Source organism: Manis javanica, chromosome 3, assembly GCF_040802235.1.
Source record: "Manis javanica isolate MJ-LG chromosome 3, MJ_LKY, whole genome shotgun sequence".
Lineage (NCBI taxonomy): Eukaryota > Metazoa > Chordata > Mammalia > Pholidota > Manidae > Manis > Manis javanica.
In genome coordinates, this window is record NC_133158.1 from 73,791,632 (window position 1) to 73,806,234 (window position 14,603).

At 34.9% G+C, this 14,603-nt stretch overlaps 1 protein-coding gene across 7 annotated transcripts in view; it reads left to right on the forward strand.

Annotated features, from left to right (window-relative positions):
• CBLB (Cbl proto-oncogene B) overlaps nucleotides 1-14,603 on the forward strand; it is a 207,779-nt gene that overhangs the window by 82,452 nt on the left and 110,724 nt on the right. For 5 of the 7 annotated variants that reach the window (XM_036998645.2, XM_036998649.2, XM_073231708.1 and 2 more), the window contains exon 4: nucleotides 11,209-11,355. In XM_036998645.2, the coding sequence (XP_036854540.2) occupies nucleotides 11,209-11,355 (147 nt within the window). Of the gene's footprint in view, nucleotides 1-929; nucleotides 1,019-8,114; nucleotides 10,342-11,208; nucleotides 11,356-14,603 lie in introns of those variants that run through there. The other 2 variants (XM_036998650.2, XM_073231707.1) reach the window with 2 other exon arrangements.

Consider the following 14,603-nt stretch of genomic DNA (forward strand, 5'->3'; position numbering starts at 1 on the left):
TCTTAGGCCTAGCCTCAGAATGTATAGTGTCATTTCTGCTATATTTTATTGATCAAAGCAGGGCACAACCAAGCCCAGGTACAAGGGGACAAGAAATAGACTCCACTCTGTGGTGGAAAGAGTGGCAGAGAATTGGGCCTTCAGTAATCCTCCACAAATCTTGTGAAAAAAGTACTGTTAGAATTCATATTTTAGAAATGAGGAAACTAAGGCCTAGAGGGGTTAACTAAGTATACAAGGTCTTTCAGTTACTGAGTGGTTTAAGCTGGAGTTTAGATTAATTTGGCTGTAGAGCTGGAGCTTTTAACTATTGTAACTATTGCCTTCAGGGTATAAACAGATAAGTATTTGTCTTTCTACTCCAAAGCCAGTATCTGAGGGTGGTTTTATTGATGTGGGGGTAATTCCATTTGCAGTCAGACTGAGATAATAAAGGGATTTGATTCATATTATTGATTAGCCTTCATGTGGTAAATTTAGATTTTTCTAAACTCTTGGTTGAGATGAAAGTTAAAATTCTTAAACCTGTTATTATCCTATGCTTACTATATATATTAGCAAATTTACCAACAACAAATAAATAAAATCAAATTTTTAAACCATAAGTTTCCCAGTGGCATACTCTGTTGTAGTCTACATTATTCATATGGTTTCAGTATTCTAGCATTTACTGTTCTTTAACATGAAACACAGAGCTTTTAAATAGCTTTTTATTATTTATTTATTTTTATTTCTGCTAGCTTTGTGGTTTTCTTTATTTTGAAAGCCAGTATTCAAGTATTTTTCTTGTTGAAAAAAGGAAAAAAGAAATGTCAGAGATGCCTATTATAGTAAAGAACAAAATAAAAAGGCCTCCAAATATATTAATGAATTATTATACTTACTATAATTTCAATTTTCTAAATTAAAGTTTTGTATCCTGGTTTCAGGATTTCTTCAATCTCAGACTGAGGCATCCTGAGGAAAGTCTGTACATTGAAAATGTTTATAGCACCCTGTACTTCTGTATTAATCTCAGGTAATAAAATGGATTCAATTTTTTCCTAAACCATATAGGCTTTTTAGTGCCAAATCTATCTAGTGACCTCTTACTGGCTGGAATTGTTAGGGTCTAGGACTCTGGGGTTTCCCAGAGAACAAGACACATGGACACGGAGATGAAAATCTAAGCAAAGTCTTTATTCAGCCTGCAAGCTGGGGTCGACAGCACCTCCCCTGACACGCAGGCCGAGTCCGAGCTGCCAACTCCGAAGCAACTTTGGGTACTGATTATATAGGATCTTCACAGCTGTTACACCAAAGCCCGCGCAGTTTTACAACTAATAGGTTTAAAACACACTCTATATTGTAACCAATGGGAAACATTGTAACCTTTTTAGGGAACGCGCCAGTTGCCTGCCCGCTTCAATTGTTATCTCTTGCTTACCTAAGCATGTCTATGTGACTTATCACGGGTTACATCCCCAGGCGTTCCCAGGCTGTTGCCTACTTCTAGTTATCTAACTTAGGGTAGGCGCATTTCTCAGAAGCCTCGGGTAATTTACACAAGGAAAGACTGGGTGGCTCTCGCTCTAGGCAGTCAGGTTAAGTGTCATTAGTTCTTTTTTCTGACTCTTGATGCTCTCTGCACTCCGTTACAGGAATGAAAACGACTATAGCCCTGTAGAATGTTATGGGAACCTCAGAAATTAGATACCACAATCACCTCATTTTATACAGGAAAAAGCTTTACATGAGAAGCTTTCGACTCCGTTTCCTATAATGGTGTCATGAGAAGGCACATGTCTTGAAGCCCATGCTACCAGTGGTATGTTTTCCTCCACTGTCTCCCAGTATCTCCGTAGTGAGGCTTGTTATTGGCGGTATAGAAACCATGCATCTAGGCAGTCTTGTCAACACCACTCAACTACAGAAAAGTTACATCCAGTTTAATTTTTTCCAGTTTAAGAAAATCTTAGACCTTTTTAAATAAAAAAACAAAAAAAACTGTAGTTGTTGCTCTATTTAGAGAGTTTAAGAAGTTTATAGTGGTCCAGGGAAATTGTACAGCGAACAACTATTACAGCCATGTTTTTCTATGATTACTTTACCCTTTTGGCTTTCATTTTGAAAGAAAAAAGTCTTGATATACTGTCATTGCTTAAAAACCTCCAGTATTTCTCTGGAAGGCTAAAGTACCTGGCAAGCTGAAGAAAACGTGGATTAGTGAGTCCTCTACTCATATGTATTTTTCAGGTGTAGCTATAGATTTCTTTTATGATGCTGTATGACAGAGGACCCATGCGACATGCTAATTTATCTGAATAGCTATCAGGAACTTTCTTGCTCCTAAAAATAATTCAGTTTATATTGTGGTGTTTGGGAGACTATTACTAGCTAGATTTAAGGATAATGAGACTTAAACAGAATGAGATGACTTCTGATCCTTTTTAGCAGTTACTGGACTATTTGACCCTTGTGTTTATTGTTTATATTCTAAAAAATTATCATCGAGTCCTTTTAGGGAATGATTTGAAAAATACCAGTGGACCTTTGGCGAATGTACTGTTGCAGAAGGGTAATGCTTTTTGGAAAACTGGCAATCAGTGGTCAAGTAAAAGATCGGTGTGACTCCACCAGAGGCGCCTTCTTCACCTAAAAGCCAAAGCAGCCCGGATGCCGGTGGGGCCTGTCCAGGGCTGGGGCCATTGCAGGGGGTGTTAAGTGTAGCCGCCCTCTGGCAGGCTCACTGCATATGTGCTTGAGGAAACCAGTGTAATGGCTTTTTAGTGGCATTTTTTGTCTCTTCTTGAAAATAGGAAAATTTAAAGAAAGAAAGAAAAAGGAAAAGCCATTTATAAACTATCTAGCAATTATTATTTATATCTCTTGTGTATATCCTAAATCGTTTTCTATTTATCTATGTTGTGATATTTAACTTTATCATCAAACTTAAACCACTGGGGATACGATTTAGCTTTTTTCACTTCACACTTTGTTTTTATGTGTGTGCACATAAAAACAAAGTGTGAAGTGACTATACCAAAAATAAATGAGAATTCTTGGCAAAATTGTTTTTATTTTTTTATTTTCCCTAATCATTTGAATAAAGGTAATTTTAACCCCATGGGAAGAGTTGGAATAAATCTCATGATTTTAATTTTCTTTCAGTAATGTACAACATGAGCACCAGAGAGATGAGAGCTTTTTACTATCTGTGGTTCATTTTTTTTGGTTCATTTTTTTTTTCACTGGCTCTACTCCAAGAGAGCAGAGTTGAAGTGGGACAAAGGTATCAATAAGGAAAATTCCAGAACCAAAAGAGGAAGTAACTGTCAGGGAAAAGGTAGCATGATGGGAAACTACTTTATACTTCTTCAGAAAATATGACAGATATGCTCAATTTACTTGAGGTTCTGGAAACTGCACATGGGAGAATAGCATTAATTTCCTTTAGCTTGCTGATATTATATTTTGCCATTTACAAAGGAAATCTTAGAAAAAGATAGGGAGTGAAAAAAGATCTTAGAACTCACAGAGCAAAGTTGTTTTATTTTTTATAATTTAGAGTCAAACCCTAGGTTTTGAATTTTCTATGAAAGCAGCTTTTGGTAAAATTCCTTTTCATCAAAGTTTAGAAAGTTGATGTCCTACTGTGAAGTGTTTCTTTAATCTGTTTTTTGTATACTCCTGGCTGCTCATTAGCAGCTTTGAGGTTAGGAAATCCTTTCATATTTACAGTTCTTTGAATATTTTAATGGTACTTAAGATTAACATTTAGTAGATATATATTATGTGTAAGAAGCTGTTGTGGGTATTGTAAGACTTTTCTTCAACAAACACTTTTGCTCTGATAAAAGTGAAATGCAATATATATATAAATAACAATTATGATCTTCAGAGAATCCGTTGTGCTGTAGCAGGTAACGTGAAGTGGCAGAAGTGGTGTGGCATTTAATAGCTTGATAGATCACATCTGGAAAGGTATGAAAAACATATTGTAAGAGTATTTGACTTAAAACGGGTGCAGGTGAAAGTTCAACAGGCTGAAGCATAGGAACTTTGTATCAAAGAGGAGGAAGAGATGGATCATTAAACCAAGGTGTGGATCAAGAAAAACAGGAGACTATTCGAATAACTTGAGGGAGCACAAGAGGAAGTGTGGGAAATCGTGGGATGGCAGCTTGGTCCCATGGGCAGAAAGAAGCCTTGAAGAAAATACCATTTCAGAGAAATTTAAACTGTATTCTATTGCATAAAAACAAAACAAAAGACATCCTTGAAGTGTCAAAGGTGATTAAAAATAAAAATAGTGGAGTAGGGAATGAAACAAGTAAAAGAAAATTAATAATTTTCCATTAGAAACAATAATACTAATTGACATAATTCAGATTGTTACTTCACTATACTTTTTTTGTTTTTTAAGTTGGTCTACTGGGAATTGCAAAGAACAAAAAGTGCTTGTAGGTTAAAAATGTTATTGCTTCAAGGTCAATTTTGTTTTGTTTGTTGATGAGACACTTCTTTTATCAAAGAACCCCAGGTCATAAAAGCATAGTTTGAACATCTTAATTGTTTCTTTTTAAAGGTAACCTGACAAAGAAAATCCAACAAAGAAAAGAAAGCTATGTTCTGGTTGCTTCTATATGGATCTTATACAATGATGACTTTCTGCTCAGTTCATAAAACTTTTCTTGTATTTATCTTAAGTAAAAAGAAATGTGTAACACTGGACTTTTTTCTTTTCTCTCAAGTGACAGACTGGTCTACATTTTTTAAGATTTATTTTACAAAGTGATACTTATTACAGATGATGTTTAATCAAAAGAAATCCAATACTAAAGACAGAAGAGTTTTCTTTATTGAAGTAGATACTGTTTAGCTTTTTAACCAGATGAAAGTACCTGTGATCATATAATACTGTATAGTAGGTTCTCATAATAAATTTTCTATATAAAACTATTTGTTGAAATCACAAAGGGGTGTTGTTAATCCAACTTTGGTATTGCTGTAAGTTAAAATAACACTTTAAAAAATTATTTGGGAAGATTTATTAAACATATTCACATAGGATTATTGTAGTCCTTATCTTCACACAATCTCCTGTCATAATCATAGGAAACTTCAAAATCCATGTGAATGACCCCATTTCACTTTGGAGTTAGCTAATTCCTTGCCAAATTCACCTTTGCCCTGCTGCACCTTCCCATTGCAGGGCCATGTTCTGGTCAGAACTGCAGCACCCCAGAAATTGTAAACGCTTCTGTTTGTTCTCACTGATTACCGCCTTTGTTCTGTTTATCTCAGCTTTATTCATACTAGCTTGTTTTGTACCTTTGGAGATTTCTGTGCCCTTTAAATGCCTTAAGAGTAAGATTGTGTCATCTTCATATTTGTACTGTCAGTGCCTAGACCATATCTAGTATATAATAGTCAATCAACACACATGGAATAAATGACTGAATGGATGAATCAAATACTTGTTCATTGCTTGCTGTGGAATTATAAAAGGCCACCATGGCAGTCGATGCTCTTAAGTGAGATGATAACTTTTAACTTTATTAAGGTGGCCATCAGTTTAGTGGACAATCACAGGAAAAAGAAGACTACTGTAATATGTCTACTTTTAAACAGAAATGATAGGTAGAATCAATTGAATGTTTTTATGCATTAAGTGTTTTTAAAATGAGATGGATTAGGCTCTTACAGGCCTTACCTATACCTCACAACAACTCAGTGAGACAGGCATTATTTAACATTTTTAGGGGTGAGGAAATTGATTCAGAGAGAGATTAAGTAACTTATTCACAACTACCAGCAGAGTAAGGATATAAACTCAGTACTACCAAACTTCAAGGCCAAACTCCTTAATATAGGATAGTTGAGAAATTAAGCAGAATATCTTTTGAGTATCTCTTGATAACTTGTCAAACAATATTGCATTAGAACATGATAGGCATATTTCATGTTTGAGTTATATTTAAGTAAAGCATTTATAAATTATGCATTTAAAACTGTTTTGGATAGCCAATACATTTATCCTGAAAACAGCATTCTTATTTTGAGGAAGAGCTTCTTGCTCTTAATAGACCTTAGCACTTAACACATTGAAAAATATACTCCAGAGAGATCAGAAGATGCCCAGGGTTCATCTTTCCCAGCCATAATTTTGGTCTTGGCCTCCCTACTCATGTTAGTGGTCGGTGATAAATTCTTTAACAAAGAAAAGAGACCTTCCTTGGTTATCTATTTTAGTGCAGTTTTGGACTGACATTGTTTGCTAAATTCCTTTTTAAGTGAGCTGTTCGATTTCTAAGAAGTAACATGGAGCAGCTTAAAAAATCATCATATTGCCTACGTCTCAGCTTAAATTATTTCTGTGCACACTCTTTACTTCTCTTACGATTTGGGGTAGATTCTGAGACTTCATTTGTATTTGGAGTTTTTAAGATTTGCCTTATACTCCCTTAGAAATATTGAAAACGTTAAAGCATTTGGGCAAGGGTAATGGGTAAAATCCAATTTTATTTAAGACTCTCAGGATCCATCTTAATTATAGTCTTTGTTCCTAAGAGGGAGATGTGAAAGGCAGTGGTTTTACATCAGCCTGGTCTCCTCATTTTCTTAGGAATCCAAATCCCAAGATCAAAAAGAATGAGAAGTAACTCTTTAAACCCATCTTAGAGGGCACTACATCAGAAATACAGCAAATGGAAATTGCTCTTTAACTGGACAGAGTCGCATTTTAAGTGCCATTGTTTATATTCTTTATGTCCTGTTTCTTTTTATGTTGAATTTGTTTTACCCTGTAAATAATAAGAGCATGTATGTTCTAGTTTTTAAATGTGAGAATTGAATTGTTAATGGTTTTTGGATAAAAAAATGGTCTCCCATTTCTTCTACCAAAAGTAGTACATTTTCAAATATTAGACCTCACTAATACAGAGTGTCTTTTAAAGTTTTTCACTAAATCAGCTTTCAAAGCTTTATATTTTTTCCTTGATTTATGACATAGCTGTTTCTTGACTGGAGAAAATGCAAGGACTACATGCAATCTAATTAATTACATTTTCTGTTGATCTTCAGCAACAAGAAGGTGGGGGGACAAGCAGGAGCAGCCTGTTATCCCCGGGGCTGAGCGAGAGAGCAAGTGTCAGCGGCTTGGATACCCTCCCCTGAGATCCGGGGAAAAACGAAACCACACCAAGCCAGGAGACATGACAGCCTCAAGGGTGCAACAAAACTCGGCTTTATTCCATCAGAGGCTTAGTTATATAGGGGAAGATAAGGAAGTAACAGAAACCAATGGGAATTGATTATCTCATCTGTCACTAGGGTCTTTAGGCAGGTTTTGGGTTAGGTGGGGAGGCGGAGTTAGGGCCAAGAGCGCGTGTGCGGGAAGCTAGTTAGGCCACGAACGCGGAAGTAATGAGGGAGCATGGAAACCTCCAGTCTGCGGCCCTCACATGCCTAAAAGAGGCAAAAGGTCCCAACAATTTTCTGTGTGTCTCCCATTAGTGGAGGCCCCTAATCGAATCTTGATATACTTTTTACTTATGTTTCACATTTAATTAATCACATCTAGATGGCTATAGTTGGTGCATTGCCCCCACGATATTGTATCATAATAATCTGTTCATGTCTCTTTCTCCCATACTGTGTGATAAATTTATTACGGCTAGAGTTGTGTCATCCTACATCAACCTCTTTACCTCCAATCTCCTTATGATGTTGGCTGTAGGCACCTTAAATTACTAAGATGTAATTATAAACAGTAGGACACCATCATTCCAACAATTGTGCTAATTTGTTCTGTTTCAACCTCACATTCTGTGCGGTAATTTCACTTGGCTTTTGGAGAATTTGATTCATGCCATTTTAAAGAAATGCAGTATTAGGTCACTAAATCCAGGATAAACAGAGGTGCCTTGCTTCATAGGTGGTATTCTTGACCTTGGCAGCTCTCCTCCTTTTCTTCCCCTCTGCTTTGCGTCTTTGCGTCTCTCGAGCTTCCTAAGGAAGCTCTTCTTCAAGGCTTCTTGAATATTAACATTTCACTGCTTTACCCAATATTGCCATTTGGAAGCTACTTTTTGATTATCTGGAATTTCAGAATACTTTTATTACAAAGTTATGTCTTAAACCAAATTCGCACAACTTTTTTTTTAATGGTTTAGTTTGTGATGGTTAATGGGACATACATTGTGGTAATTAGTCAAAATAAAGCATCTCTTTCATATGAAAGAAGGTGTTGCAGAATTTCTTGTAAAATTAGTTACATCTACAAGATTATTGAGTCTTCTTTGTGGACAAACTTTTAATTTGTTTAGTTGTTTTAGATAAGGGAGTTTTAGTGATAGAACCTTCTCTTATTTAGTAGCATCAAGTACTTTATTAAATAGTCATCAGTTTTCGTCTTATGATGAGGGACAATAAAGTGGTCCCAGAGAAAATTGGCTAAGTATGGACAAATTTCATAATAAGAAAAACATTTCATCTGCAAAGAAGATGTATAGTTGTTGCCTTTCTTCCTCTGTGTTTAGATGGTTTGAAATGATTGTATTCTGGGATTTTACTTTGAAAGCTGGAGGCTATTTAAAAATAAAAATGAGTATCTCAGGGTTCAGAGCAGTGTGTGAAGTTAAAGCACATAATGTATAGCAAGGATATAGTGAACAAAAAAAACTACTGCGTAATCATATAAAAGACAAAACCTACTTACTGTGATAATAAACTTAAATGACATCAGATAGTAGGATTAGCTGGGGATTTTCATATCTTCCTGTGGATTGCAGCTTTTAATCTCTTTAAGTAATAGATTTCCAAAATCATCATTTACATATTTGTGGTGTGTGTATATACTTAAAAGTAGATGTAAAATTATATATTCTGATGTATGTGCAAAATAAGGTAACATGAAACTATTGCATTCACATTTTTAAACAACTTGAATTTGAGTTTCTTTAATAGGCACAATATCCTTTCATTGCCTTAGTTTATGCAAAAAGTCACATGAATATGTGGTGATCCACCTGAAGGAACAAGGAAATTGAACTATGCACACATTTTTAAGTAAACAGTGATTGATTATGTAGGTACTAGTGATTACTAGACTTTCTAGACTATAAACTATAAAAATAAAATCCTACTATTTCTGTTTTAAAGTTAAGTGCCTATGTTGCCAGTGGATCAAAATTACCCGAGAAGGGTAATTATTGGCATTTTGCTTCAGACTTTAGATCTAACAAATAAAAATGAAAAACATTTGGATATGATTAAAGAACAAAGAAACAAGGAGATGGAGAGCAACCAATTCAGCAAATAAGGAACAGTTCCTTTACCCTAATTATAGCCATCTTGATTTTTCTTTTTTCTTCTGTATGTATCAGTTGGAATTTTGGTGGAAAATTAATCATTTGCCTAATTATAAAAATTAATTCATTGCAGATTTTCAAAAGTGACTTTATGCTTTTCCTTAAACTCAGATTTCAAAAGTCAGTTGCAGTTTGTATTGGCCACAGTTTTTTCCTTTGATATTTCCTAAGACTTCTCATTTCCTAAGACTTAATTTCTTATATCTACCATCATCTAAATGAGGCTGTGTTGACATAAACAAGATCAAAAGATTCGACACATTTAAAAAGTTTTACATTTGAATTAGGCTGAGTTGTGTGGAAGTGTGGCTGAATCTAAGAAATTGATGGAAGATTAGATATAAACCGTAATGATTTTTCAGATTGTTTATGGTTGCCGGTCAAGCACTGAAGTAAGGCCCAAGTTCTGACCCCTCTTTTTCTATAAATCATCTTATAAATAATAAAGGCTATGGATATTGGGACATTTTGGGTGTTCCAGCTGGGATGAATTTGTTGAGATACAGATTGCTTTATTGCTTTCTTTTCATTACTACTTTCCCCATTTCTTATGACCAGAACCTTCATTTATTCTGTATTATCTTAGAGGTTACATGTTTCTTTTGAAAGACTGGCACCCATTGACTTTATATAATGTGACAGGTGCACATTGTATAATATAATCTCTTTGGTACCCTAACATGTTTTTTTGCATGTTATTTGAGAGCTAATAAACATAGGTTTGTGATTAAATTGAAGCAAAAAACCACAACCACAAAAACCTGTCGAAACATTGTATGGTTTTACATGCGTTTCAGATTTGATGGCTTTCTCTGATAATTTTCCTCTATGTTTACTTTTAGTTCTAAAGCAGTTGTCTCCTCCCTACGCAACACCCTGACCCCTCAACACACATAGAAGCAGCTAAAGTGTCAAAATGGAAAGATACTGTATATGTACTTATTGAGTTCTGGTGATTTTGAATAAATAGGCATATAAAGGAAGCAAGGTCAGTTCAAACCTGAATAGCTCTTTAGTATTTTGTGTTCCAATTGCTATTTTGCCATCAGTTCTGAGCTGAAAACATAATTAATATTGTAAATTTATGAAATGGTAGGAGGGAATGCAAATGATACTATTATTTTGAAGTGTGAGTCATATTTTGAGTCATGTCAGAATCCCCAGAACTTAACGTAGAAATTTGAATTGAGATGACACCTGCATTTCCCTCCCTTCCAAACCATTTTTTCATACTACTATAACTTTATCTGTCTAAAACAGAGATTTGATCATGTCTTTAGTCCTTTAAATCCATTTGGCTCCCCATTCCTTATAGCAAAAGCTCTTACCAAGGGTCATAGATTAAAATTGCTTCAGGAACTTCTAAAATATGCATTTTTCTAGAACCCATCATCAGAAACTCTGATTTTTTGGCAGAAATGGAAAATGTATTAGGCAAAAATTTTGTTCATTGTTTATTTTATGTCGTATCCCATCAGACTCTCTTATCCTATGATTTTCTTAAGTCACCTGCTCTTCCCTAGCCATGCTAAACCTAGATTTTATACAAAAAGTTCTACTCCATACCTCTATCCTTTATACAATCTGCTCCTACTATCCAAAACACATTCTCTTTATTTTCCTTTCTTGCCCTTGTCTCCACTCCACATCTTTCATCTGTCAAACAACTACTTAATCTTCCTACATTCTCTCCTCTAATAACAAATCTTTCCTTACTCCCCGCTGTGGAAACAGTTACTCTATCTTCCATGTTTATTTTTTGTAATATATATATACCTATTAAAATTTACCTTCATATATGTTTAAATATTTACTTATTTACTTGCTTTCCTTTTTTCCCCCCCTCTGTCTACAGACGAAATCTCACGAAACTGTCCCTTATCTTCAGTCATATGCTGGCAGAAATCAAAGCAATCTTTCCCAATGGGCAATTCCAGGGAGATAACTTTCGTATTACCAAAGCAGATGCTGCTGAATTCTGGAGGAAATTTTTTGGAGACAAGTAAGTACCAGTCATTATAGTTTGGATCCGTCTTTGAAGAATGAGCTAGTCCTGCTTCCAGTTCCATATGGTATAGATCTTCCTTGCATATTTTGAGAATGTACTTGAATTTTCTTGGAAAATGTTTTGATTGCTAACTTTTGGCTAATTTTCTATTTAGCCACCAAAACTATACACCACCAAGAGAATTGTTTGATTTTATTGCAAGGGGACTATCAGCTTTACAAAATCTATTTGTTTGAGCATTCATTGAATTAGTCTGCTACAATGAGCAAAGGTATATAAGATAGACTCTCTATACATGAGCAGTTCATAACTTTATAACTGAGTATACACATAAGACACTATACAAAAATTAAAGGCAGAAAGGGATAGATACTTAAGAAATGGCATAAATAAGTTGCTCTGTCAAGTCAGAGAGGGGAGTAGTTGCTTCAGGACTGCAGACTGCTTAGAGGAGGTAGCATGTTAGCTTGGTTAAAATCTGAAATTGAGGGTAGAAGGAGGCCTTAGCATCCCAATTCAGGCTTTCTTTATACCAATGCACAGAGAGTATACGTGTGTAAATAAGATGCAGAAGTGAGGATAATGTTCTCACAAGTTGCATTATATCACAAAATAGCTAGATAAAAATATCCTTTGCCCAAGCACAAATTCAGGTGAGCACCCTCAGAATGTTCTTGAATGCAGGCAGAACCTTGGCTGAGTATTAAAAAGGAAAAATGATTGCTTACACATAGATTTTTGCTTTCATTCTCTACTTAATAGTCTTTATTTACACATTAACTGGTGAAATGAGATGTAAAAAATATTGGTGTATACTTCTGATGGTATTATTCCTCTGTTGCTGGTGCATTAACTGTAACATTGAGTTTCCTTTTTTTTTTCTTTATGAAGTGCTATGTTTACAGTTTACACCATGATTAGAATATACTTACACAGAGCAGTGCACATTTTATTAGATACATAATTTTTGGCTTTGAATATATTAAAGCCTTTTTTCCACTTCTTAAATAAAATGTGTTCTGAGTTATGTTTAGTCCCTATAGGAGGAAATACCATTACTGTCATTAACATGGACATTCTGTGTTCCACAGATCTAGCTTTTGTAATGTTCCTATATTCTTTCAAAAATGAGGAGTTTAAAAAGAAAAGGTTCATCCCCATCCAAATTAAAACATTCAAAGGTATTCTAGTTAAATATTTATAAATAGTAGAGAGCAGAGAGGTATTACCAACTTCTGGGAGTAAGAACTGCAGGATTTCTTGAAGTTACAGCTCATTTATTAACACCATGAGCCTAATGCAAACAGTTAGTAATTTTCAAGATAAATTTTATCTTAAAATTAAAAAGGACTGTGTAGGACAAATTATGGTGTTTCTTTTTGAAAACTGAAAATTATGGTGAGTTATAAAATTCTCTGCTTGTCGAAAGGTCAGTAACAAATGTAGAGATTACTTACATGTTTTTTAAGAGAGGAGTTTGTTTTGCTGCCACCTTAAGCCACAAGGAATTATGCATTTGAGGCATCTTTATTTCCCTTTATTTATAACCATAGACATCGAGGGGCTGAAATTCCTGTCCAACTGCTATATGAGTGAAATCACTACTAAATCAAATGTGGGATTCTTGACATACTGGTTAAATACTCTCCCTACCTCCTAAATCTTTGTACCTTGGTCTTCTGTCTTCACTTGAGAAAACTGTTTAATTTTTCTATAAAATTTTTACTTTTGGGATGAGAGCCAAATTTAAAGATCCTCTTGGAACTCAGACATATTTCTGTAGTCATCAAAATTAATGATTCTTTATTAGATCATTGGAGAAACCATTTTTATATTCTTTGTGGGTTTCGGCTTACAGTTCCATAATATTTTATTGAATGAATGAGTAAATGAATGAATGACATAGCATTTCAAAAGATTGAATTATTTCATCTTCCTTATGTTCTAATACTGGTTTATATTTTCACATAACTTAGTTCTTACACAGAAGCAATCCTGTCATTTATCTTGCTACACATTGAGGCCATGTGAGAATGCTTTCATTTGGCCGAACTGTGCCTTTAAACTTGAAGGCTGTATTGTTCCCAAAAACAACCATTGAGAGGTTAGTTCTAAAAACAGTGAAGCAGATTATGATTTTAATAAAGTAGCTTTTAGCTTAAGTGTAATTGTCACTTTTTTCCCAAAAGAAATTGTCAGCAAGAACAAACATTAGTATTGGATTAGAATTGAGGGAAAGCTACTGTTCTGATGACCAATTTTAGGTTTCAGACATCATGAAAAGAAGCAGCAGACAAAAATCTTTAGGTGTCATAGGCTTCATTTCTGTGCTTCTCAACCTTTTGGAAGCCATGGCAGGGCCCACCTCTCTACTCAGGACCCCAGCCCAACTACCAAGAGGCTCTGCCTGTCTGGAGTCCCGAGAGGATCAGTAACACATTATATGTCATGATAAACTGGGTGGTAAGTTCTGCATCTGCTATATTTTTATGAAAATTCATTGAATGTTTAAATAGTTGAGTCCTATTTTTCTTTCTTAGTTTGTGGACCAAGAAAGAGTAGAAATAAGTAGTAAAGGAGAAGTGACATAATTGAATAAATATGTCTAAATAGATCTGCAAATTGAGACCAATACCAAACTGAATGTTTGCCCTCTGGATTAGTAGTTTATAATCCAGAAGCTTTCATCAGGAGGCTCAAGAAGTGTATTACTAGCTGTTTAAAAAGAAAATATCCAGTAATGTGACTAGACTTTAGGTGACATTTTTCTAAGCAAGTCAGGTAGCAGTTCCTGGGCTCACTCCTGCTCAGTGCTTCTTGGCATTCAGGAGATTTAGACATGCATTTCCAACCAAATTGTTATTCAGAAAGAACCATGATTCTAACTCATGAATCTTTTTATACATCTCCTCCCCATCCTTACTTTAAGTTCTGTTGTTCAATTTCAAGTTCAAATTCAAGTTCTTCCCTGGATTTCTGCAACAGTTTTCTGAGAGGTCTCCCTATCTTCAGTAGCAACCTATTCAGTTGTTTCTCTTAATGAGACCAGTGAGCTCTCTAAAAAGCTGGACTAATCATTCTAATTTTTGCTTGAAATACTTCTATAAGTCATTATTGATTCTAGGTTGAAGTCTAAAATCTCATTTACCTGACAAGGTTTAGGAATAGTTTTTTCTAGCCTCATCTCTTTGAACTCAGCTCATCCTCAAAGAAACAAAGTATACTTACTTCCTAAGATGCTT